This window comes from Artemia franciscana, chromosome 13, assembly GCF_032884065.1.
Source record: "Artemia franciscana chromosome 13, ASM3288406v1, whole genome shotgun sequence".
In the NCBI taxonomy this organism is placed as follows: Eukaryota; Metazoa; Arthropoda; class Branchiopoda; order Anostraca; family Artemiidae; genus Artemia; species Artemia franciscana.
The window spans coordinates 35,111,705-35,139,493 of NC_088875.1; the positions used below are offsets into that span (position 1 = coordinate 35,111,705).

Sequence of the window (27,789 nt, forward strand, 5' to 3'; positions counted from 1 at the left end):
AGATACTTAAAATTTGAGGTTTATTATAAATTGTTGAGCTTTAGCATACTTGGCACGTGAAGATTTTTCCAACTGTCAATGTTAGAATGAACATTGACCGACAGACCGACAGAATTTGCGATTGCTATATGTCACTTGGTTAATACCAAGTGCCATAAAAAGGTAAAAAACTAAAAAGAAAAAAAGCTAAAAAAAACTAAAAAAGCTGCAAAACTAAAAAAAAGAAAAACTGAAACAGAAACTATATCTATATTTATATATATAAAAATAAGTTGTATGTCTGTTGACTGACGTCATGTTTGTGTGTCGACTGGTGTCATGTTTGTCGACTGACGTCATTATGAGGATTGAGCATTATTCCGTCATGAAGTTTTTTGTCGACTGACGTCATATTTGTCGACTGACGAAATTACAGACCGGGACACAAAGGACTACCGGGAAACAGGGAATATAAATGACAAACGGGACACTCAAAGAGAAATTACAGACTGGGACACCGGGACACAGGGAATATAAATGACGACCGGGACACAGGGACACAACTACAACGGGGACACCGAGGGGAACAGGGGGGATATATAAATGACCACCGGGACACAGGAAATGTTCAATTAGCAATCACCATCAACAAAGCTCAAGGGCACATTCGATTAGCATTTGCAATCACCATCAACAAAGCTCAAGGTCAATCATTAGAAAAATGTGGTATAGATTTTAATACTGATTGTTTTTCCCATGGACAATTGTACGTTGCATGTTCGAGGGTTGGTAAACCTGACAATCTATTTATATGCAGCGACAATTGGACAGCGAAGAATGTTGTATATTCGCAAGTTTTACGCAGTTAATTTGTATTGTATCTATCTATCTATCTATCTATATAAAAACGAGTTGTGTGTATGCATGTTTGTTTGTTTGTAAAAAGAGCGTTTGCATATGACGTCATTATAAGTACAAAAGGCTTTGTATATGCACAGACAATGGGAAAGCCAAGAATGTTGTATATTCGCAAGTTTTACGTCGTTCAAAACACATATATAAATCTAACTATATTCATAGGTGGTACACAGGGATCAACCCCTGCAGACGAAAAAATGCTTGCCTGAAAAATTCTAATTTATGGGCACACGTAAAAACATTAAAATTAACTACAAATATGCGTGTCCGATTGCAAAACGATGACTCTGGTCAAACATTTTCAGATCAATTGCTGGCAATTGGAAACGGAAAGCTCCCAGTAGACTCAATTTCAGGACGTATACAACTACCTGCTGAATTCTGTAATTTAGTGACGTCCAAAAATGAATTGATTGAAAAAGTATTTCCGAATATTCTAAACAATTATAAAAATAATAAATGGCTAAGTGAAAGAGCGATTCTTGCACCCAAAAATATAGACGTCCACGAAATCAACAATATTGTTTTGACCAAGATTCGAGACCAGGCAGTCCTTTACAAGTCAGTCGACACAGTTTTGGAACCAAATGAGGCGGTTAATTATCCATCTGAATTTTTAAATTCCGTGGATCTTTCAGGGTTTCCACCACACGTGCTACAACAAAAAATAAGCGTACCAATAATACTGTTAAGAAATATCAACCCACCAAAGCTTTGCAATGGCACGCGACTTGCCGTAAAAAAACAATGGAAACGTAATAGAGGCCACAATCTTGACAGGGCCTTTTGAGGGTGAGGCTGTTCTTATTCCTCGCATTCCCATGATTCCAACGAATCTGCCTTTTCAATTTAAAAGATTGCAATTCCCAATTCGATTAGCATTTGCAATCACCATCAACAATGCTCAAGGTCAATCATTAGAAAAATGTGGTATAGATCTTAATACTAATTGTTTTTCCCATGGACAATTGTACGTTGCATGTTCGAGGGTCGGTAAACCTGACAATCTATTTACATACAGCGACAATTGGACAGCGAAGAATGTTGTATATTCGCAAGTTTTACGCAGTTAATGTGTATTGTATCTATCTATCTATCTATCTATATAAAAACGAGTTGTGTGTATGCATGTTTGTTTGTTTGTAAAAAGAGCGTTTGCATATGACGTCATTATAAGTACATAAGGCTTTTGTATATTTACAGACAATGGGAAAGCCAAGAATGTTGTATATTCGTAAGTTTTACGTAGTTCAAAACACATATATAAATCTAACTATATTCATAGGTCGTACACAGGGACACAACTACAATGGCACGTAACTAATATGGCACGTAACGACTTACGCGCGCGGGGGGGGGGGGTGCGAAGCATCCCCACCAACTAGATGTTGGGGTGGCGCGAAGTGACACCCCAACAGGTAGCAGTCGATAAAACTGAGAACCAAAGGTGTTTGACAACGAAGAGACTTCTCAATTATTAACCTAAGAGTGAAAACTTGGTCGACACATCCTCTACCTTTTTAAAACCGTTAAAAAGTTTGTTCTTCCCTTAAAACTTTGTCTACTGCATCTTTCAGTCTAAAATTTGACATCTTTCAGTCTAATTTGCTACTTACAGAGATCAGACTAATGCCTCGATAATTACGACACTCACCCTTTTCACCTTTCTTATTCAGTGGTTTAATTAAGGTTTTCCTAAAATCATTAGGTACATCCCCTTTTTCAAAAATCATGTTCATAATCTTCAGTAGCTTATTCCTAACCTCAGAGCCACCATATTTAAGAAACTCATTTATCAAACGGATTTGTATTCATTTGCACATCAGGGAAGTGGGGATAAAGTATAGCGGGTCTGCATGCAAAATGTGTTAGCTACAATTATTGTGCATATTATGAATAAGAATTGTTTCCTAACGTCACGCTGTCCAAATACTTAGCCCCCACCCCCAATTGTACAAAATTTATGTCCCAAATTAGACAAGTCCAATGCATTCTGTCAAACTAAATAAGTCTTGTGGCTATGAAATATGAAACAAGTTTTCACAGATCTACAGATCAAAATTCACGAGTGTGTTCTGAATAATAAACAAGCATCTCTACTGCTACTAACAAATCACTGCAGCACTGAGAAACCGAAGGTCAACACAGCTACGTACGCTGCTCTTTTATCATAATCTATTAAAACCTCACTCATTATCCTCAAAAATTCCACACCTTATTAGGTGTGGAAGAATCGTTCTAAAGAAAAACTTGATCTTTCCCAAATCACGGGCCTTGAAGGAGATAGATCCAGTAAGATGAATTATCGCTGATATTGTTTTATCATTCGTTTTTATATGGATTCCTGATTTTGATTCAATTCTATATATGGTCATATTTTTATCATTTATTCTTCTCTGTAGAATATCAATAGTGCCGGACTTTAAACCGAAGGGTAATTTAGTAGACACAACGATATTCCCAATTTTAAAATGTTCAAAATAACAGTCATTACCTAGCCTTTGAAGTATCCTGGCAATTCTTCGACAAGTTTTGCGCGCCTCTGCTGGATAAATTTTCCCAGAGACCCAAACTGACCCACTAGAATGTATTCTAGCTGTTGCCGAGGGGTTTCTTAAGTACATCAATAACTTAAGCTGACTTCCACGATCAATAAGCTTAAGATTATTACCCCTCTTAGCAGTTTCTTCCAAATCTGGGTGGCAGCCTAGACGAAAGGTGCATACACAATTGTCCAAATTGAAGACAGACTCGCTGAGGATCATTTTTTCATTTCTTGAATTATTTTCGATCGAGCCTTTCAACTTTCTTTCCATAGAAATCCTTCCTGGCGTAGTCAATAAATGGCTTGCATGCCAAAAAATTTCTACTTCATTGTAAACAGGAGCTAGTATACCATTTACTGCTATATTGTTTCTCTGGTCATCCCTTCTGGCCATAGTCATCATGATTATAACTCATTTTCCTTCCCAACTAACATCTAAGCGAAGTGTATATGTTGACAGCGAAGATTTTTTTTTTTGTCATTTTTTCCTGAAGGGATTTTAAGAAATGCATAAATCTAAGCCAGTGTAAATTCAAGGACAACAAAAGCAATTATGCAGTTTATACTAACTTTCAAGCTGTATTAGAAACAAAAATTTATTAGAAAGGAAGCTAGGCTTAGAATGGTGTCGTCATTAATTAAGAACTGCTATAGGACAGACTCAAATACTTCAATACTTTCATCGAGGAAGTGAAAGTTACACAACTGAAAACACGAATAAGTCGTATTTAACCACTGCCCGTAGAATACGAGGTGGGGAGGTTAATTTGAACGGAATACAAAATTGATAACGCTTTTTTCAAGTCAGGAATGAGATTGCACCTCGGTGGCTTGTACTTATCTGCCATCTTGTGTCGCAAAATAATACCTTCGGCCGAAGTCCCTTAGTTTCCATTGATTTATCATGGTGAAAACCATTAACAGGAGAATAACAATTTCCTATTTTGAAAAACAAGTAAAGTTAGATTTTAGCAGGAATAATTTCTGTCCCCCCCCCCTTTAATGGCATTCCTTTCGAGCCAGGCGTCGTAGAATATCGCAAGAGGGCTCGTTTGAATAAAAGGTAAAATTCGTGTTTACCCTGTCAAATTGAATATTATTAGGATTAGATTTGACAAATCGGACCATTTGAACGTCGGGAGAGGACTCGTCTGAATGAATGCACAAAGTACTGGACCACTTTTTAATAGCTAAGGAAATTGTACCGTAGTAAATTGCTGATTGCTGTCATTTTGTGCCGTAAAACAGAAAAATGCCTAGCAGTGAAATACAACACTTGCCATAGCTAGAAACTCCTAACTGGAGATCTACAGTCGTCCCCGTGATTGTAGCAGTAGCTGTTATCTAATAGTATCACAATGCCAACTGGAACTAAAGACTTGATACTTATTGTGTTGCGAGAGCAACACTTTGGTTTTGTCGTGTTTTTTTTTTTTTTTTTGTTCCTAGCACCCTGATTTCAGCTTATTCCTAGAAAGTGGTAAGGGTCTAACCTCTGCGGTTTTTACGGAAAGTGTGGACCTTAGGCCGGATTGATGAATATGACTTTACATTTTGGAAAGCTTCGTAGAACTCTTGCCTGGGGCCAAAAAGGATGGTTTTTGCTTGTCCTTGAGCCAGAGCCTATAGTGTGTGAAGTGAAGAGGAGTTGTATAGCCTATGTCAGAGAGGACTATCTGAAGTTATGCAGCCAAGCTTTCGTTTCATCAAACCATGTTTCTGCTTTCGAGTGGAAAGCTCCGTTCTAGCAGGCAAGCAGGCAGGCACCAGTTTCAAATTGAAGATGGACTAAAATCTATAAGTGTTAAATATATGCGACAGTTACCCTGCCCCACAGCCAATATATCTTCTTTGAGTGATAAATAGAAAAATTTAGAGAAGCAAAAAAGCGGTTTTTTCCCTCGTGTCCGAAAGTGCTGCCGAGATTTCGGCTGAGTTTATCATTCGGTTTTTCGCACTTGGGATTGCGGTAGAGAAATGGTATCAGATGTGCCTCTTAAACTTTAAAAGTTTTCTCATTGCTAAAGAAATTAGAGTTTATCCTTTGCTCCTTTCTAAGTGATGACGTTAGAAAGTTGGCCTACGGCAAAAAAGTCAACTTTTGAACTAAGACAGATAGATTTTTTTTTTCGACGGCAGTCGATAGCTTTTGATGAGCTGATTAAAGTATATGTCATCCATTTTTTTGTGCAAAAATTCCTTCATGAGATATACCAGTTTGAAAGTTTAAAGGGGTTGACAACTTCAGTAGTAAGGTACACACTGAAACCAAAAATAGGCCGATACCAATTGTGAGACATATAGGGGAGTTGTAAGCAACAGTCAGCTGTTAGCTCATAATCATCCTCGGCAATGAGGGGTTCGCAACTCTTACTAGTTGGTGTACCTATTTTTTGTTTCCGTTGTATTTGATGGTAAGACCAATTTGGTTCCAGTGGTAAGACATGTAGGGGACTTGTAAGTAATAATCGGCTGTAAGGCTACAATCATATTTAGCAATGAGGAGTTTGCAACTTTTGCGAGTTGGTGTACCTAGTATGTATTTTAGCATCCTTACAGATTAACAACTTCAGCGTTTAGTCGCAGCGAGGAAACAAAACCAAAGTGTTGCTCTCGCAACACTTTACTCGGCGAAGCCGAGCAAAGGTTGCCGCAACACCTCACGTTGCCCATGCAACGTAGATCTAGTTTAACTCGTTATTGAGAGTAAACTGTAACCAATAGCAACCAAAAAGTAAAAATGTTTTGCAAAAAAAAATCATGTGATAGGAAATCGCCATGTGAAGCTAAGTCAAGAATGGTGGCTGTTATTTAGAGTAATTTTAATGGTAAAATTCATTGCGAAAGCAAACTTACGGGGATTTCAAAAAACTGAGAACCCTCAAAAATGGTGTGGGATGCAAATGAAAACAGCACCATTGGAATTGCCATTGTCGTAAACCCGAGTTCAAGTTCACTTCTCACTTTTTTGCATGGGAGGCACTGATGTGTCCCTTTTTTTTTCTTTTTTTTCGTAACCGCTGGCGCGGCACTGGAACAATATACAGAGCTTTTAAGGAATCTTTTGGAGAAAAATTGTGATATATAATCCTTTTTGTCAGTATTAATAACATACCATTAAAATAAAACGCATTTTCGAAAAAAATACATCTTCATATGCAAGTGGACGACATAATACTTCGTAGGTTAGAACTATAATATGACGTCAGATTGAAACGTAAATCAGAATACATAAAAACAATGTGATGTAATATGCAATGACGTTACGTAAAAGTGTGAAAGGATGACAAGGCAATTTGCCTCAGAAGTAAAGAGTGGCTTGAATACCTTGTAATAGCCGCTCCTAATACCTTGAGAGGGTTTCCCCCTCCCATATGCCTTGCTCTTTAAGCTAAAGTTCATCTTTTGTCCCAATCCCTTAAGAAGGAATCTTGAAACAGAAAGGCCGTTTAATTAGAATAATAAGCTTTTGTAAATATTAAAAAAAACATTAGCGTTAAGAGCGAAGTATTGAGGAGGGAGTAGCCTCCCTCAAATAGATAAAAATTAATGTTCGTTTTAAGTTTTGATGATGTTCTTTACTTTTAGTTGAAAAAACTTGTTTCTTGTATGTATAATGTATCAGATTAACGACGCTTCTTGACTACTAAGGTCCCTGCGTTGGTCCTGCAGTGCATTGCTGCAGCATAATTCGATCTCTGGGTCCCGTATTACCAAGCTAAGGTCAAACCCACTGCGCCACCACAGGACTCTACGAGGTACTTGTTTCTTGTTTTTAACTTCTGATCTTTTTTCAATAATACCGGGAAATCCAGTTTTCCCACCATGGACAATACCCTTCTCCAATGAAAAATTCCTTCTTGTTTTGGTCCACCAAAGTATCTCCCTCCAGAATAATCCAGCCCCCCCCCCCAATGACTATATACCTCCCAATAGCAATACTATATACGAACAATAGGCGAATTTTATAGCTTTTTAGTCCTTCCCCCGGTGACTGTGGAGGATCAAGTCATCCTAAAAGACATAGCTATTCGATCTTTGTGCTGAACAAAATGACTATCTAAAAATTTTGATGGAGTAACTTTGAGGAAAAAAGGTGTTGGAAAAAGCTAGCGGACCTCCAATATTTTTGTTCACTTAAAAAGGACATTCGAACTTTTGATTTCGATCAAATGATTCCTCTTCCGGTCTTTAAGACAGTTTGCTCGATACTATCACCTCTGGAGAAAAAAAAAAATAAACACACCTCCGTGATATTTCTTCTGGCAAAAAAAAAAAAAATGCAAAATTCAAAGTATATAGGAGCTTGAAACCTCTATAGTAGGGCTTCCTGATGTGATGAATCTAATGGTATGATTTTCATTAAGACCACTTGAAGTTTTAGAGATGTTTCCACTTTTTTACATCCTGATGAATTTTGAATATTTTCAATAACCATCAAAATTTGATTCTTTTGCTGTATTTATTGTTATCAAGACTCCGTTTCCTGGAGTTTCGGAATGGGAATAAATAAATGGGAAGGAAGCTACAAATGCAGGTTTCCTTAATCACCATCTTAGTAGTTATATCTAATATACCACCTGGAAAATTATTTTTCGCTACTTTTTTGTCTAAATTTTCTTAATAAGTACTCATTAGTTTAATATTTTTCTCATATACAATGTAACTATTTAAATACACAGACAGTTAATAGTAGAGGCTTAATTGTAATTGCAAACTTTAAGCTTGAGTCTAATGTAGGAAAAGAGGCTACAGTCCAATCTTGGCCAAAGGATCTTAAAATTGAAGAATCTGAATCATGGACAGATTCAATCACTGACATGTGTTGTGAAAGAGAGTAATTATATCTAAATAGGCTTGGCTATAAGTTTGCGTCAGCCAATCCCAGCCATCTGCATCAGGTCCAAGATTAAGAGAACCTGTTGTCCGTGGTAGGGAAGATACACACTTTCCAAGTACTGGGGGTTTTTACCCTAAATCCTATTTCTTGCATCAGATATGATCTGTCTATTCCAACCACTTTCGTACAAAACCTCTCCCATCACTTATAGCTGTCACACTGACCTCTGCACTAGGTTCTACCTTCTTCCTAATGGCCCTCATAGATTACTTTTACAAAATTGCCAACTGCAAGCCAAATCAAAACTAAGTTAACATTTCTTTTCAAAATCTTACCCAAGAGAACTGTCTGAGTTGTCATCAACAGTGACTATCTGAACCTTTTCAGTTTTTTTTGCCCTCAGAGCTGTTTTCTCACCAAATCTCTTCACAGTTTTCTTCTTTGTTTTCCCTGCTTGTGTTGCTTCATTTTTCTTTTTTGTATCAGTAATTACTTTTGTTCTACCCTCCTTTCTTCCTTGAAGTATTTTGTTTTCCTGGTGGTCGTACTTATTCAGTTTGTAACTATCCTATTTCACAATGGCTGCAAAATCAGAGGGCTTACTGGGGCAGTGCAGGCAGGGATGAGGCTGGAGTTAGAACCTCTGATGAGTTTGGTAATTTGCCACCAGCTTCGTGGGCTAAAAAACATTTGGTTGGTCTGTATTTAGGAGCACAGATCTTCATCATCAAGACAACCTGGATTGATAAGGAATATACCTTCCCAATCGCTTCTGGATGTTTCACGGTATGGAAGCTAAGGGGAAAGATTTTCATACCAATCCAGCTGAGATGTAAATGGTGACAGTTCTTCTTGATGGTGACGGTTGCTTGATGAAAAAATACTACTAATTTTGATAATTAATTTTGTTAGATATACATTGCTTTTAGATATTTCAGCTTCTATGCAAGGGTTCTAAAATGCCACAGTTATTGGGTTTATACCAGATTTCTACTTTTTTTGGTGAATAGTGAAGAAGACCAGTGTCCAGCCAGTGACTAGCGAGGTTTCTAACTCGCAAGTAGATCCAAATATGTTGTAAATTAAAGCTGGTACTTGAAAAAAATTGGTTAAGACACAAGTTTTTGCAGCTAGCAATGATCGTACCAGTGACATGCCGCCAACATTTCGCCCGTGGCGGTGATGTTGTGTGATCTTTGAATTGGCTGAATTCGATTTCTGAGAAGAAAATTATTGAATATGGAGTGGATTTTTTGCTTCACCAAAAATAGTTGAAGCTAAGGCTGATCTATGGTCGAAAATTGCGCCTGATAAAATTCCCCTTCGCCGCAGTGGTACAAAGTCTGCAACCAGTAATATTAAGGACATGCTCGATCTTTTGAAGAAGCGTGATGAAGCTAGCATCACTATGCCAACTTATGTTATTAAACTTCCAACTGAGGTTCCAGTGTTGCCGGCTGTGGCCTATTCCCAACCAGCCTCTAAAGTTTCCAAAGTTCATCAGCTTGTTCAAATTGTGTCAGCAAAGTTGGACAATTATAGCTCAATTACCCTCAGTTACCAAAACTTGTAGGCTCTAATCACCAGTCAACCACTATTGTCGTCTCTCAAGTGCCGTCTCATCTATCGGATCCTATTAAAAGGAAAGACGCTATTGATAAAATCAGTGGTCATGAACTTGTATCCAGTATTCGCCCTGTTCACAATAAGTGGTATGTAAATATTGATAAATCTGCTGCCGAAGACTTCTGTGCATCTGTACCCGTCATTCTCGCCGGTACGTCAGCCAAAGAAATTTCTAAGAAATATTCGGCCATTATAAAAGGTGTTCCAGAGGGTTATGCGATTCAGTCTTTCACAAATTTTAGCGGTATTGTTGCTGCCAAAAGGCTGGGCTCTTCGAAAACAGTTAAGCTTGATTTTGTGGACTCTTTTGCTAAAGCAGCTTATTTCAAAGACGGTGTACGAATTGGTTATGAATTCTTTAGACTGAGCGAGTTTAAGGAAATTCCAAAGTGTTGTTTTAAGTACCGATCGCCCCATCACTTCCAGTCTTCTTGTCCCAGTCCTGTCCTAAATGTGCTCGTTGTGCCGGCCCTCATATTAGTACGAAAGAAAATCCATGCAATGCCTCACCAAAATGTGCCAATTGCCATGGTGAACACGTGTCCTTTAGCATGTCATGCTCCGTTCTCCGTGGTTTTGCGAGTCAACAAACCTCTAAATGGCTTTACGAATTTCATATTTTACAATACAATTTACATATCATATCGCACAATATCAATGGCCCAAAAAATAAAGATACTTATATTGACGATCTGTACGAGAACTTCGACGTTATCTGCCTGCAAGAAACCTTGTTTACCGCCTCTATCAGAAATTTCCTTCGTTACCACCTGTGGCCACCCTTCTGGAGGTCTGGCCCGTATTTTAAAAAAAAGTATTGATCTTTCGAACCCATCCCTTTTTTACTCGGATAAGCACATTCTTGCTGTTAGAGTAAATAGGACTGTGTTTGCTAATATTTATCTTCCATATAAAAATAATACAGTGGAGTCAATAAATATATTTGCTATTACATGCAAGTCTTTAAAGTCCGTGATGAATCGTGTCAAGGAAAATAAACTTGATTTTATAGTTCTTGGTGACTTTAACACGGATTTGGATGAACAAAGTTATCGATCGCGAGAAATATTGGAGTGCATGCCCCCTTACGTGATTCTGAAGCAAGATTTATCATACTCCTACATCCATCAATCTGGTAGTGTTTCTAATATTGATCATATAATCAGTTCGTCACAGATAGAATGCTCGATTATTCATGTTGATATTGAGACTTATGATATTGACCATCTATCGCTTTCATTTAATACTAAACTGAAACGTAACCTTTGGAATGTTGCCCCTATTGGGAATTCTAAATGGTTTAAATGTAGTAACTGGAAAAGAGCTGATATTGCTTTATATATATTGTCTTTATCTACATTGCATTATTCGTGTGCCTTATCATCTACTCCAATTGCAAGTAAAGGGTAGTAAGCGTGATCTTGATAGATATTATGATGATATAATTAGATGTTTGAAAGAAGCTGAAAAAATTGTGGTTCCCGAAGAGCGTATTCGTATAAAAACGCGGAAATCTATATGGGCTGCCGATCCTGAATTAAAAAATTATAAAAATAAGGCAAAACTTTCGCTTCGAATTTGGGTTGATTGTGGTAGACCTACAACGGGGTCTGTTGCGGATATAAAGCAGAAAACAAAGAATGATTATAAAAAGTACCTCAAATCCATTCGTTATAAGGGTATGGAATTTCCAGCCTCTAAAAAGGATTGGTCTAAATCAATCAATTCTGAGAAGCTGGATAAAAGTGATCTTTATAAAAGTGATTCGATTTCTAGTTCAACTTGGTATGTTTACTATTCGGGAATATTTTCCAAAATTAATTTTTTCGTGCAGTCACATTATTCTCGGTTACTTTCTAAAATTCTTCCGCCTCCCCTTCATCAAGGCCATATTATTCCAGTATCAATAACTGCTGTTGAAAATGCAATTAAGCAACTGAAATCTTCGTCCATTGATATTGATGGTATTAGTGTAAATAATATGAATCCAAAGTGTGTTGTTCTTTTATTTCATTTGCAGTTGTTGTTCCAAATGTGTTTAACATCTTCTCTGGTTCCAGATAGCTTTCTTTGTGAACTGTCACCTCAATTCTAAAGCAGGGAAAACTCCCTTCTCAATGTTCATCTTATCGCCCTATAACCACTACGTGTAACTTGAGTAAAATCCTTGATTTTAACTCCTCATTTAAATGAAAATATAAATTTCGGATCGAATCAATTCGGGTTTCAATCTGGTATTGGTTGTCAACATGCACACCGTGTTCTTTCTTCCGCCCTTAAGAATAGCATGGCTGAGGGCTCGCCACTTTATATATGTACTTTGGACCTTTCTAAAGCTTTTGACAATGTAGTTCACAGTCAAGCTTTTTTTCCCTTTTTAATAATGGTGTAAATCTTTCAGTCATTTTTCTTCTTCGTTTTTGGTATGAGAATTCTTTCCCCCGAATTAATAAATCTGGATTTCCGTTTGTCCGTTTATGTCGAGGTGTCAAGCAGGGAGGGGTTTTATCACCTAGTATATTCAAAATGTCAACTCCTAGCCGAGTTGGTTGGTGCGCTGGATTTGGGATCCTTTGTCTGAAAGGACGCAGGTTCGAATCCCAGTGTACCCAATCGTTCAGTTTGGGACGGGAGTCAGTGGTGTGACTCTGTAAGCTTAGCCAGAGTCGACCCAGCTTTAAATGGGTACCTGGAGAAATCTGGGGAAGGTAAACAGGAAGGGTGTGCGAAAGCACAGGATGGTTGGCCCCCAACCCCCCATTGCACTTCCTGGCTGAAGGGCCAAGAAACGGAGATCAGCACCGCCGGTAGGGACTGTGAAGTCTAATGCCGTATCCCTTTCTTTATATTCAAAATGTGCATTTCTGGTGTTTTAGATGAAATTAGATCAAATTATTTCATTGGACTCTCAGATGTTTCTTATCTTGCTTAAGCAGATGACCTTTTACTTTTGTATAAAAATAAGCAAGGTCTCTCGTTTATGGTCTCAAAAGTTTCACGTCTATTTTCTAAAATTGGTCTTTCTCTTAATGTTGAGAAATGTGAATTTCTAGATTTTAATGGTCCGACTTCCTCTAATACTCCCTTAGCTTGTCGCGGTTTTTCTATACCCTTTGTTTCCGCCTTTTGGTGGTTGGGTATTACTGTTACGAATTCAATTTCTTGCCTACGACAGTGCACTGTTCGTGATGTTCAAAAGAAAATTCAAATGGGCTATTCTAAGAGTTGCTAATCGAGAGAAGTATAATAGGCGTGCACTCGGTAGACTATATGCTACATTCTGTCCTTTATCTTTCTGGTCTTTATCCCCTTCCAAAGAAAAAAGATGTTAATCCGATTCGGAATTTTTATTTCAGATATTGTAAATTTTTACTTTATCTCCCCCCTTGGTATAGCAATGGGAAGATAATTCGTAAGTTTGATGTCTCTGATATAAGTGCAAAGTTGGCCCTCCTGCATGGAAGGTTGTCGGAATCAGCTTTTTATCGTTTATCGCCTCATCATCCTTTGGTCCGTCTGTTCGGTTAATCTCATTGTAGCGTAGTGTTTTTTTTCTATTTGTGGTGTATTTTATTTGCAGTGTATTTCATTTTTTTTCTTTTTGTTACTCCACAAGTGCCATAACTTGTTATGATGTGGGTTATAAATAAATTATTATTATTATTATTACCAATCCAATGAGCCCCATTCGAAGTCTACACGACTACCCTTTCTATAAAAAAAAAACTATATGTCTCCATGGCATAACCGATGACCCTTGCTCTTAGGGTTGTGAGGGGAATGTCATCCTCAAGGCATAATTTCCGGACCTTTCAACTGAACAAAATGGTTATCGGATGTGCTTCATAAAAATGGTAATTGGATATGTTTCGGGAAATCATGGGCTTGGGAGGAGACAGGTTACCCTACAATCCCTTTTGACTAAAAAGGACACTAGCCCTTTTAATTTCCAACTGATTGAGCATCTTTTTAAGTTTCTACGACAACTCCTTTTATACGAAGTGCCCTGGACAATAATATATAATAATAATACATTTTACCCACATCATTCTTTTTGCTTAGGCGCCGCTATTACGCTGCCTATGATAAAAAAGTTTAAAAAGTTACTTTAAAACAAAATATATTTAAATATGAATTACATTTTATACTTTAATAAATGAAAAATTATTAAAACTTCAAGGAATAAATATTAGTATATGTATATTAAACTGACAGTCCTATTGAGTCTTTTCAGTATAGTACAAATTATGTTTTGGTCACGAGAAGGCATGGGGGTTGTCAGCCCTAATCATGTTCGTTTTTGCTCATTTTGAGTTTGACTTGGTTATTTAATGTAATTTATGTTTGTTTTCAGTTTCATTTATTTATTGATGGTATTTGTGGCAGTTTTTTATACTTGAAAAGTTATTTGACTTTATTTCTGCTAATTTTTGGCTTACTGGAGCTTTTCGCTTTTCTTTGAAAAACTTGTTTAGTAGAAAAAGTTTTTTAACTAATTCAAAGAAGTGTGGTAGTGACTGCAAATAATACAGTTTCATTCATCACAGAGAGAAGTACAGAGTGCAGCTGTCAGAGTTGTCACTATTGAATTGAATTCACTATTTAGTCACAGATGTGTCTGTGGAGTGGCCGAGCCGTTCAGCAACAAATACAAATGGAAGATTGGCAGCCAAACAAAGAATATTTTTGGTGGAAAGTTTAACATAATATTTGACACGTCATTTAATACAAATTTTACGGTTCTTCCCTCAGGAGACAATTTCTAGTAAGTTTCTGAGAGTTGTTTAGTTAGTAATTTATGTAAAATCGAAACACCATTCATATTTTGAGTGAAAGCAATTCAAACGGTCTCATAGACTATTAAGAAAAATTCAGAGTCTTTTAAAATATTTAAAGGATGAGTTTTCTTAAGGAAGAAAATTTCTTGATGTTCTACAAAATTTTTACCACCTGAAAATTCTCCCTATGAAATAATATTACCTAGAAAACCAATTCCCCTGAAAATTCCCCAACACCTCCCCCCCCCCTTGGTAAAAATTTCACTCGTATAGTTTTCCAAAGGTGATTCCCCCTGGGTAAATGGCCCCGCATGAACCATGGAGCAGCCAAAGAGAATGTAAGATCAATAGAAATAATTTTGTATATATGACGGCATATGGATTGTACTGAAGGTAGGAAACTACAAGTATGTTCCTAGCTCTCGGCGGATAATAAAGACCAGTGGCTCGTAACCTAGTTTAAAACTTTTTCGTTTGCTTTATGTATGTTCCTTTGCTTTGTATGTTCCTTGTATGTTCCTTTGTATGTAACTTGCTGTATGTTCAATGTTTGTGTTAGCTTCAAGTTTGACAGGGTGATTTGACCTATTTTGGAAGAATGTGAACCTCCCAAGCATCGTTAAAACCAAATAAGATGCAGAAAATGGATAGAAATAATTTATGAGGCTGTCTCAAGAAAAAATCTCTATTTCGTGAAAAATCCAGGCGTTTCCAATCGCCGCAACTGACTGTCAAGCATTTATTTTTATTCCACAAAGTAAACAGTCATTAAGAAATTGCAACATTAAGACCTCGACGGAAGGGTCTCATTTCAAGGAATTGGGCTACTGTCTTTTTGACTACGGCTTTTTCCGAATATTCTACTACAGTATTTGTTAATTATTCACAATCACTCACTATCCTCAAAAATTCCACACCCTATTAGATGTGGAAGAATCTCTCTAAAGAAATCTTGGATATTTCCCAATTCACGGGCCTTGAAGGAGATGGATCCAGTAGAATGAACTATCGCTGCTTTTTGTTTATCATCTGTTTTTATATGGTATCCTGATTTTGATTCACAAAAACTTATGATCATATTTTTATCTTTTAATCTTCTCTGTAGAATACCAACAGTGTTTGACTTCAAACGGAAGGGTAATTTAGTAGACACAACGATATTCCCAATTTTGAAATGTTGAACCACCGGTAAGTCACCGCCAGCCGAAGTGGCGGTGATCTGCTGACTTTAAATTAATTTGAGCCAATTCTTTACTTCCTCAACTGCAATGTTAGAGGTTTTCTTTTCTCGTGTGGTTAAAAAATTTGATTTTCCTACTTAGAAATCAAGTGTGATTTTCAAATTCAAACAAACAAGTGCACAAACAAATGATTCGTAAGAATTCCTTGTGCTTCCAGGGTGAGTTTTTCGAAAGACAATTATCTTTCGAACAGACACCAGAATACGTTCCAGGTCAGAAGTTGAGATTACAAGACACCTTGGTACAGCAAATATTCACTATTTCTTGAGTCATTGCCATAGACAAGTGTTTATAAGGTCTTGATTCCGTGATATAGCAGAGTTGCTTGAAACGAGAGATTCTGAAAATTCCCAAGTTCCTAACTGTTAAATTCTGAATTTAACATCTAGGACAATTAATGGGCTTCCTTATTTGTCATAAGACCACTGGAGGGGTAATAACTAGGAGTAGACTAGGAGGTATCTAATTAGAAGAATGGGGCCTATTTCAGACATTAAATGGGAAGAAATGAATGGGAAGGAAACTACACATGTAGGTCTCCCTAATCACCATTTTAATAGTCATATCTAATTTACTACCCGGAAAATTATTTTTTCTCTACTTACTTTGTCTAAATTTCCCTAACAAGTATTCATTATTTTTAACATTTCACCCACATACGACGTAGCTATTTTAAATGCAAAGACAGTTGATAGTAGAGGCTTAATTGTAATTGCAGATTTTTAGCTTGAGTCTAATGTTGGAAAATAGGATATTGCTCAATTTTGGACAATGGATCTTAAAATTGAAGTATCTGAATCATAGACAGATTCAATCCTTGAGATGTGTTGTGAAAAAGAGTAATTACATTTAAATAGGCTTGGCTATAAGATTGTGTCAGCCAATCCCAAATATCGGCATCAGGTTCTTGATTAACAACCTGATGTCTTTGGTAGGAAAGACACATTTTAGTCAGATAATTTGTGCAAGATTATACACGGATGAAGTACTGTTTTTTTTATCCTAAATATTTTTTCCTGTATTAGATATGATCTGACTGTTCCAGCCACTTCACACATTACACGTAACACTTTAACATATTACCACTCACAGTCGTCACACCGATCTCTGAAGTAGGTTTTACCTTCTCCCTAACGGCCCTCATTGATAAATTTTACAAATTTACTTTTATTGATAAATTTTACATAGATAACTTTTACAAAATATCCAACCGCAACCCAAATTTAAACTAAGTTAACATTCCTTTTCACTATTTTGCCTAAGAGAAGGTCTGCCTTGCCATCAACAGTCACTGTCTGAACTTTTTCAGTTCTTTTTTTATCCTCAGTCCCATTTTCTCTCCAGCTCTCTTCACAGCCTGCTTCTTTGTTTTGCTTGCTCATGTTGCTTCATTTTTCTTTTCCACTTCTACTCTGCCTTCCTTGTAGCAAAGGCAGCTTTAATATTGGCCATCATTGATGTATCAGTGGACACTTTTGTTCTACCCTCCGTTGTTCCTTGACGCATTTTTTTCTTGGTGGTGGAGGGATGTGGTTGTACTTGTTCAGGTTGTGAATATCCTAATTCACAATGAATGTAAAACCACAGGGACTACTGAAAGCATTGGGCGAGGGGATAACAGTGCAGGTAGGGATGGGGCTGAAGTTAGTACCTCTGATGAGCTTGGCAATTTGCAACCAGCTCCGTGGGCTAAAAAACATTTGGTTGGTCTCTACTTAGGAGCACAGATCTTCATTATCAAGATAATCTGGATTCAAAGATGATATACCTTCCTAATCCCTTCTAGATTTTTAATTGTATGAAAGCTAATAGGAAAGATTTCCCTACCAATCCAGATGTGGTGTAAAAGGTGAAAGTTCTTCTTGATAGTGACGGCTGCTTGATGAAAAAAAGTTACTAATTTTGTTAATCAATTCTGTTAGGAATACATAGCTGTTAGATATTTTAACTTTTATGCAAGGGTTCTGAAATGCCACAGCCATTTGGTTAACACCAGATTTCTACTTCTCTTGATGAATAGCAAAGAAGGGTAGCTTCCAGCCAGCAACTCGCGAAGTTTTAAACTCCTAACTAGTCACAAATCTGTTGTAAATTAAACTGTTGTATATTTGAAAAACACTGCTGAAAACCCAAATCTTAGAGGCCAACAATGATCGTGCCGGTGGTACGTCACCGATATCTCACTGGTGGTTGCATGAAAAAACGTCGGCGGCACCATGGTGGTGTACTGCCACTGCTATTTTTTCCTCCGCTTCTACCAGCCTTCCTTTATCGGTGTGGTGCCAGGGTCCAGTTGTAGTAGTAGTTGTTGTATGCAAAGATAACTTCTTTGATCTTTTACCTTTGTTTCTCGAAAGTTTCAAACTAATATACACAGTCATTTCTGAGTTACGCCTTTTTCACAATCCGTATACACATAAAAGTGTTTAGATCTAGTTTAACACTCTGCAACATTCCCTAAAAGACTCTACTGAATGTCCTTCGTCTTTTTGGAAAGTACAGTTCAAATACATATTTTCTCAATGACATATACTATATCTAAACAATGAACGAATTTCTCTGAGGACTGAGGGAAGGCTGACATCTTGAAAGACATAATTACTGGATCTTTCAACAATGCTGAACAAAAAGCTATCTTAAAATTTTGATCGGATGTGTTATGAAGAATGATAGGTATAGGGGGGCTGGAGTGATTACCCTCCCTTTACTTTTAATCCTCAAAAAGGGCAGTAGAACTTCCGATCTTGAATCAAATAAGCTCCATCTGATGGGCTCTGAGGAGTTGTGTCGACCCTGAAGACATGCTCTTTTGACTATTGTGAGAGAAATAACTATCTCACAATTCTGATAAGATGCGTTTTGGGATAAGAGGATGTCAAAGAGGGGGGATAATTGCCCTCCATCGCTTATGACTCTTAATAGAAAATTACAACTATATATTTCCATATAATGAACTTCCTGTGTAGTTACGCGACAACTTCTTCCAATCCAACTTTACTTGCCCCTGGAATATAACTAACAGTCCTTGCACCCAAACTCTTTGGGTGTACATCTCCAAAACCTTTACTATGTTATCTTTGGACTGTTTTTGCGAAAATGACTATCTCACAATTTCTATTAGATGTATTTCGGGAAAATACAACATATGGGGGGGGGGTGATGCTGCCCCTGATCACTTTGACTCTTAAAACTAACTTACAGCCATTGCTTTTTGCGTTGTTAGGGTGTTGTCATCCTCAAAACATAATTTCCGGACCTAACAACTACGCTGAAGAAAATGGTTATCGGATGTATTAAAAAAAGGGTGATTGAATGTGTTTAGGGAAATGATGGGCATGGGAGGAGAACTGGATGCCCTACAATCATGACTATTAATAAGAGCACTAGCCCTTTTAATTTTCAATCCAATCCTTTTTCATCCCTTTTGAAAGTTTCCATTTCCTCAATCCCTTTTGAAGTTTCTAAGACTGTTTCTTCTGTACGAAGTGCCCTGGGCAAAAAAAATACATTGTGTCCACATCACTCTTTACTTAGGGAATTCTTTTGCGCTACCTATGATGAATAAGTTTAAAAAGTTACTTTAAAAACAAAATATATTTTTAAAAGTTTTTATATTTTTCATTTTAATAAACGAAAAAATATCAAAACCAAGGAAAAAATATAAGTAAATGTGTATTAAACTGGCACTCCAGGGTCATTTGAGTTTTTTTTTTCGTAAAGTACAGATTATATTCTGGTCTCCAGAAAGTATGGAAGGTTTCAGCCCTACCTCATGTTAAATTTTGCTCGTTTTGAGTTTCACTTATTGAATGATAGTGATTTTTTGGAAGTTTTACGCTTGAAAGGTTATTTGGCTTTATTTCTGCTTTTTTTTTTTTTACTTCACTCTTCACTTTTCTTTAAAAAAATGGTTTTTCCGATTTTTTTTCAATTAATTCAAAGAAGTTGGGTAGCGACTGAAAATAATACGGTATCACACATCCCACAGAGAAGTGCAGAGCGCAGCTGGTAGAGGTATTCACTCACTGTTTAGTTGCGAGTGTGACTGTGCAGTACCTGAGCAGTTCCGCAACAAATACAAATAAAAAGATTGGCAGCCAAGGAAAAATATTTTTGGTGGAAAGTTTAGCCTAATATTTGGCGCGTCATTGAATCCTAATTTTTTCGTAAAGTACAGATTATATTCTGGTCTCCAGAAAGTATGGAGGGTGTCAGCCCTCCCTCATGTTAATTTTTGCTCGTTTTGAGCTTCATTTATTTAATGATGGTGATTTTTGGAAGTTTTACGCTTGAAAGGTTATTTGGCTTTATTTCTGCTCATTTTTGACTTCACTCTTCACTTTTCCTTGAAAAACTGGTTTTTCAGATTTTTTTTTTTTTAATTAATTCAAAGAACTTGGGCAGCGACTGAAAATAATACGGTATCACACATCCCACAGAGAAGTGCAGAGCGCAGCTGGTAGAGTTATTCATTCACTGTCTAGTTGCGGGTGTGTCTGTGCAGTACCTGAGTAGTTCCGCAACAAATACAAATAAAAAGATTGGCAGCCAAGGAAAAATATTTTTGGTGGAAAGTTTAGCCTAATATTTGGCACGTCATTGAATCCTAATTTTATATTCTTCGCTCATGACATATTATAGTAAATTTTTGAGTTCTTTAGCTAGTAAAGAAATCAAAATCAAAACACCATTCATATTTTTTCTGAAATAAATCAAACAGCTTCATAAACTATTTGAAAAAAATAAGAATTTTCCAAAATACTTAAGGGATAAGTTTTCTAAGCTGTCTAATGCAAAAAGTTCTTGGAGGAAAAGTTATTGGTGTTGCACAAGGTTTTCAAAGTTTAAAATTACCATAATGATTTACATATGACAACATCTCCTTTGCAAGTAAATGAGTGGAAACTACCAGAAAATTGTTGATTAAGAAGCTATAGAAATTTGGGGTGCCTGATACTCTTCAAAGATCATATATTCCAGGAATATTTGGAAAATTGAGGGGGAATGTTAAACTAAACTAAATGACTCTATGTCTATACAAGTTGTCAAAAGGGCATATCTTCAATATCAAATGAATGGCTAAGGGGATCGATTTGGAATTATCTCTGGTAGTTTAGGGGTATATTTAACTTAATCCAGGGATCCTAAGTGCATCCAGATTCTCAAATAGTGTGTCCAGTATTTCAGGAACGATGTTTCCCTCTAAAAATATTTCAAAGGATTCTAGACTAAATTGAACAGTACTTTCTGCATCCAGGTTGCCAAAAGGACGTATTTGCAATATTTCAGGAACGGCTAAGGGTAAGACTTGAAACATTTTTGTGTAGGGAATCTATTAAAGAAATCTCTAAAGATTCTAGGATATGTGGGAAATCTATACTCTATAAAGAAAATGTATAAAGGAAATCTATTAAACTAACTAACAGGAGAAAGAGCCCCAAAGTATATTGCAGAAATACGAAAATGGAACAGGTTGAAACAACCGACAGGGTGCCCCAAACAGCATGATTATGCAGAGCTTTGGCAAAGATTTTTGATATTTTGTATTTTTTTCATAGCTTCTGTTTAGAAAAATTTGTAAATACATTTTATATTTGTAAACAACAGAACATGATTACAAACATCTATCTATAACTAGAAACAATGATAAAATTTAGTTTTTGGTTATGCTTAAACTGTAAGGACCTTCCCCTCATTTTACAATAGTTAGTAAAAAGCACAGCTTGGATATACAATACAGTTATGAAAACTCCTATCTTGCCCATGAGAAGCTTTTGGTACAGAGCTCTGAACTTGCCACCTCCTAGATCGTTCTACAACATCATATGCGGGAACGCAATTTTGTTTTGTTTGTCCAATTGCTCCGATCTTTTAGATTGAGACTGCAAGTTTCCTGTCTCCAGCCGCTAGCATCGCTACCGCACATTGTGTCCCAAAAATAAATCGAGTTTTCATAACTGTATTGTATATCTAAGGCGTGGTAAAAAGAGAATTAAAAAAACAGCTATTATAAATTGTCAGCTATTATAATTAACAGCTTTGGAGCTATAGCACGCAGATAGACAACTCCCGCAAAATGAGATTAGCAAAAAGCCGAATAATTTAATTTCTTATCAAAGAATTAAAAAAAGTAAGTTTTTTTTAACTGCAAGTAAGGATCAATATTAAAACTTAAAACGAACAGAAATTATTCCGTATATGAAAGGGGTTGCCCCTCACAACGCCCTGCTTTTTATGCTAAAGTTTGACTCTTTGTAACAACTCTACTTTTTTAAACAATATAAACACTTTATCGTAAAGAGCGAGGCGTTGGGGATGGGACGATCCCTTTCATATATGGGATAATTTCTGTTCGTTTTAAGTTTTAATGTCGCTCCTTACTTGCAGTTAAAAAAAACTTGTTTTTTTTATTTAATTTCTGAACGTTTTTGAATTAATGCATGTTTTGATTTTGGCTCACCGCAAATGAATAAATAAAACGAAATTTAAATTTCGTCAATACCTCGCTCTTTACATTAAAGCTTGAATTCTGTCCCAAATCTTTAAGAATGACCCCCGAATCACAAAGGCCATAGAATAAATAGTTGAAATTACTAAGAATATTTAGCGTAAAGACAAAGGTATTATTGAAGAGACAAACCCCCTTATATACATTATATTTTATGTTTGTTTTAAGTTTTAATGCTGCTCATTACTTCCAGTTGAAAAAAATGAATTTATTTTCTCATTGTTTTTTAAAATAATGATTGAAAATCCTGCACCTCCTTCATGGAAATTCTCTTCCATCATGATAAATTCCTCCATGGAAAGATCCTCCGACAAAACCCCCTCCCCCGACTCATTCCCACCTCAACGCGAAAAAGTTCGTCTGAAAACGTCTATACACTTCATAATAACCATGTGGACTGTGGGGGATTAAGTCGTCCCAAAAGACATAGTTATTAGGTTTTCGACTAAGCTGAACAGAACGGCTATTTCAAAATTTTGATTCGGTAACTTTGGGGAAAAATATGCGTGGGAGAGGGGCCTAGGTGCCCTCCAATTTTTTTGGTCAGTTAAAAAGGGCACTAAAACTTTTAATTTCCTCTAGAATGAGCCCTCTCGTGACATTCTAGGACAGATGGGTCGATACGACCACCCCTGGAAGAAACAAAAACAAACAAACAATTATACACACATCCGTGACCTGTCTTCTGGCAAAAAATAAAAAATTCTACATTTTTGTAGATAGGAGCTTGAAACTTCTACAGTAGGGTTCTCTTGTACGCTGAGTCTGATGATGTTATTTTCATTAAGATATTTATGACTTTTAGGGGGTATTTCCCCCTTTTTCTAAAATAAGGCAAATTTTCTTAGGCTCTTAACTTTTAATGGGTAAGATTGAACTTAATGAAACTTATATACTTAAAATCAAAATTAAAATGCGATTCTTTTGGTGTAACTATTGGTATTAAAATTCCGTTTTGTAGAGTTTTGGTTACTATTGAGCCGGATCGCTCCTTACTACAGTTCGTTACCATGAACTGGTTGAGAAGTCTTTTCACTGTTATGCAGTTAATTTTGACCACCAAAGGAGTTCAGGTCCTCAAATTTCTAGCTACTCTCGTTTCGGTACCATATTTTTTATATCTATAAATATTATAGGTTATAGAAAAATACATATAGAGACAAATATCTTTAGATATTTGATCTTCCACTTCTAGCATGATTCAAAATCTTTTTCACTATATCTGTCATCTGACAGGGACCCTAGGATAGGGAAACACTTGTCCGAGACATGGTGACACAACTTGGTTGAAAGATAAAAAAAAAATGACATGCCAGGGGGGTTAATTTCAAAACCATTCAAATCTTGAGATTCTGAAAGCATTCCTACAGCATTCACTGTTGTCTGAGGTCGCCAGGTTTTGATTCTTCAAAAGAGATCATTTAGAATTTAGTAAGGTCTTATTATACTAGAAGTATGTAAATTGTTTCAAAAGTTTTTGCTATTACTGTTGCTTGTAAAACCTCTTTGTAGGGCTGAGCCACCCAACACCAAAAAGCGTCGTACACTTGACCTCTGCTATTAAAGTTTTAACTTCCCCTAAATCCCTTTTATGGATAGGTTATTCAATAATAAGCTAAGATAATCTTCGGGTTTTTATTCAGATGCTTATTCCCACAAGTGTTGGTCAAACATCAACAAGATGTTTTTTTTAATGAAGTCTACATCATTTTTTTTCATAGCCTCCCACCCTAGAAAATTCATCCTCCCCCCATCAATCAGCAGCTTTTAACTCTGACGTCGTAAAAATAAGTAAGTTGGCTGTGCCAGCAGCCGATTGCACGCAATTATATGTCTTCCGCCATCATTCTCAGATCATTGGCTTCTCATTGCTCCTTTGAGTGTCCCAAAGAGATAAATTTCGAAGGGTATACAAGTGTTATCCAAAAGTTTACATGCAACCCTACCGCATTAAATTCGCCTTTGTTGCAACCAGCCCCATTGTGGTCAACCCCGTTCAACTGAAACCTGATGCAATTCAACCCGCCCTCTTCTGGATTACTCCCTTTCATGTAAACAACATGCAGCTCAGCCACTCTAACTTCAGCTAATGCAATTCAAGCTTAAACTCGTGCAAATATAATTGGTCATGATATCACTTATGTAATTAGGTCTGAATTTTCCTGTAATGATACCAAAACAAGAAAAACATTTTTTTTCGCTTATGTGTTTATCATGTTGACTGGGCAAAGGATTAAGATTACATGCATATTAAGAATCTTATTGTACTTTCTTGGGGAATAATAAATGTAATCTTTTCCTCCAAATATTTTTTTCGAGTACCAAAGAATTCTCTACCGTGTTCACACAAAAGCTAAAGGTTATTTTACAATCCTTATAACTAAATTGATTTAATTGCATTCTTTTAATTATTTCAAATAAATGATGAAACGTCTTACGAAAATTCGAATACGAATATACGGCGATAGAAAGTAAATATTTTTACGTATATCTAGGGGTTCAGAGTCAGCACCAAATGAAGCAAGATGTACCATGGACCACAAACTCTTGCGTTTACCTGTTATACACTTATAACTGTATAGTAAGCTTTGCTAGTTCTCAAGCATAAAATTAACATAAATTCAGAAACCTTTGTAAAATGAGTTACTAATGGATGATTTGTATTTCATTTCAATCAATTGTGTTGCTGGCAAAAAAAGATGTGCTTTTCGTTTTTTACGGGTTGATTTGTATTGGTTGGGATGCTGGGATCTTGGAAAAGAAGGTTGATTATAAAGGGGTTGAGTTGCAATACTTAGGTCACTACCTAAAAATTGATGGAATTGCATGCCGACAGATCTGTAAACCAAAATTTGGAAGACATTTATTTATATTTGTTAAAATCACAGGTTGGAATCTTAAGGTGTTTTTTGTTTGCTCAACAGGTTTCTATTAATTTAAGTAAAACTGCAAAACATTAACTTCTCGCAAGTGGGTATGAGGGGGGTGGTGATTAGCACCCAAAGTACTATTTGTATCAAAAAAAGGAGAAGATTTATCAAATATCATAGCAGTTATTGCAGACACGATATTTATGATTACTCTACCATATCCTCGTTAGAGCGTTGTGAGAGTTAGTAAATACAAGATTTTACGCCTTACTGCGCTAGAACTGAAAAAGAAGCACTCCATACCTTCCAAAGTGGGTATCCCTCGTAAGCATGGAATCTACCTTGCATACAGACCACAGGGACATCTGCCAGCAAGCCAATAACCATTCGCCCTGCATGTCCTTGAACGGTTGAAACTGGAAAATTTGGTATCTCTTCATACTGAAACTCGTCCTTGTCTTTCAGTAGCTCGGCAAGACCCCCTGAGGTGAAAATCAAGGTAAATAAGTAACTTAGATAGATAGTCGCAACAACACATATAAAGAGAAAAGAGTGGAGATTGATACCACAGCCTTCCTATAAATTTCAAGGCGCTCCTTATACTTTCTTATACATCTGAATTTCTGTTGTGATGACTTTTATCAAAGGTCTTAAAAGGGACTAAATAGATATAAATAAATTTCAATTAGGTCTGAATTTCTCTACACAACGATTTTTTCCTCGAACGTGCCTATATCACGGAGTTTGATTACTTGATGCATATAGTTGTGTATCGATTATCCACAAAAATCATTGCTGATCACAGTTGACCACACAGGTTCTTGAAAAATGAAAATCCAGAAAACTCGACTTACAGTAAAGTTATAATTCCAAGAGGCTGAAATTTAAATGAGGCAAATTGACCCAGCGCACACAGTGGGCCGAGCTTGAAAGGCCTGCTTCATGAATCCTGCCTTGAGGTCTGAGATTTCAATTTGACTTATAAAGCTTGCCAAAAATTACAGTTAGAGAATTATAGTGGGAATCAAAAGGTTTCATATCGTCTCACTTCGGATACATTGACCTACAGAAGCAAGACCAGATGCACATAGATGGGCCCACTACTTTGCTAGGAGGAAACCATGTCCACAGGTTGGTTTTTAGAAGTGGGGATTGTGAATATTTGCTAAACGTGTAAGAGATGGTAATTATTTATAAAGTATATGAAATTATGTTAAAGCCATAAGGATTTAAAGACTCTCTTCCAGGTATATACTTGGTCAGAGGCACAGAGCCATGCACAGTAACGACAGGCATCGTGTTAAGACTTGGCATAGATGACCGAGAGCATTAAAAAGTCCTTTTTAAAGAAAAAGAATTCAGGCAAAACTGCTTACCCAATCCTGAACCACAAATAATACCAATTTTAGGTCTATGTTTGGTCCTAGCCAGAAGAAAATCTGCACTTTGTTTGATTACGTCGTAAGTGAATCTGTAATTGAAAAATAAAATTAAGTATGATGCAATTTGGTAGGTGCAAATTTTCAGGAATATCAATGACCTTTTAATATAAAAGTTTGGTCTTCCAAGCCGAAAAAAGTTTCAAATAAGACTTTCTTACAATAATTCTTATTGCCTTCTATTGTGGTTTCTCAGTTATTTAAAATTCATTCTCCATATTACTTTGAAAATTAAAATAGCTAGTGGTAGCCAATGTTCAACTTCAATCAGACTTTAATTTTAACCAATTTAATGAGATTAATTATTCACTTCAGATACCAGACTGAGATAACAAAAGTAGAAATTAACTCTATTGATCGTAATTTTCTTAATTGAATCGAAAATGTCAGCTGTTGGCTTTATAGACAAGTTTTTTTCAAACACTGAAATTACGCATAAGCTGGCTATATCCGTTGACACTGGATCCATTGCTGATGTTGATACTAAAACATGGCATGGTTGGATTTACGCTGTCTGATCAAACAATCATACCCAGTGACAGAAAAATTTTTCTGCTTGACTTCGAGCAGCATTTCAATAATCATGAAGTCTCAAGACACCTAACATGCACCAACCCAGTTTTCTTTACCTTTCAAATTTCTTAGGGGTTACAGTGGCGTAATTTCGTCGAAATCCTGGGGGAAGGGAACAAAGTTTGGCCAAATTTCCCAAATCAAGTCAAAATGAAAGTGAAAAATGAGCCTATAGTAACAAAAAACTTAAAGATATGCTAAAGAAAACTAGCGCGTTTCGGTGGATGCTTGGATAATGCAGGCTTATCATGGTTTTGATAAAGTTTTCAGGAATCAGCTGGAGGGCAAACTGGGGTCTCGAGGGGGACTCAGATCTGGGAGGGGAAGCTGCCCCCTGTCTGATAGCAAATTATGCCCTTGATGAGTAGCCTTTGCTGGTTTATTCTAAATTGCTTTGCAAGATGTCATCTTTCCTGTGCTTGAACATTCTGCCTAGTTACAGGGAACTTGAATAATATGCCCAGCGTAATTG

General features: G+C 36.6%; 1 protein-coding gene across 4 annotated transcripts in view; it reads right to left on the reverse strand.

Moving 5' to 3' along the window:
• Positions 1 to 27,789, reverse strand: part of LOC136034855 (purine nucleoside phosphorylase-like) — a 72,500-nt gene that overhangs the window by 21,211 nt on the left and 23,500 nt on the right. For all 4 annotated transcript variants that reach the window (XM_065716323.1, XM_065716321.1, XM_065716324.1 and 1 more), the window contains 2 exons: positions 26,682 to 26,776; positions 25,609 to 25,787 (listed from right to left, as the gene is read on the reverse strand). In XM_065716323.1, coding sequence (XP_065572395.1) covers positions 25,609 to 25,787; positions 26,682 to 26,776 — 274 coding nt within the window. The remainder of the gene's footprint in view (positions 1 to 25,608; positions 25,788 to 26,681; positions 26,777 to 27,789) is intronic.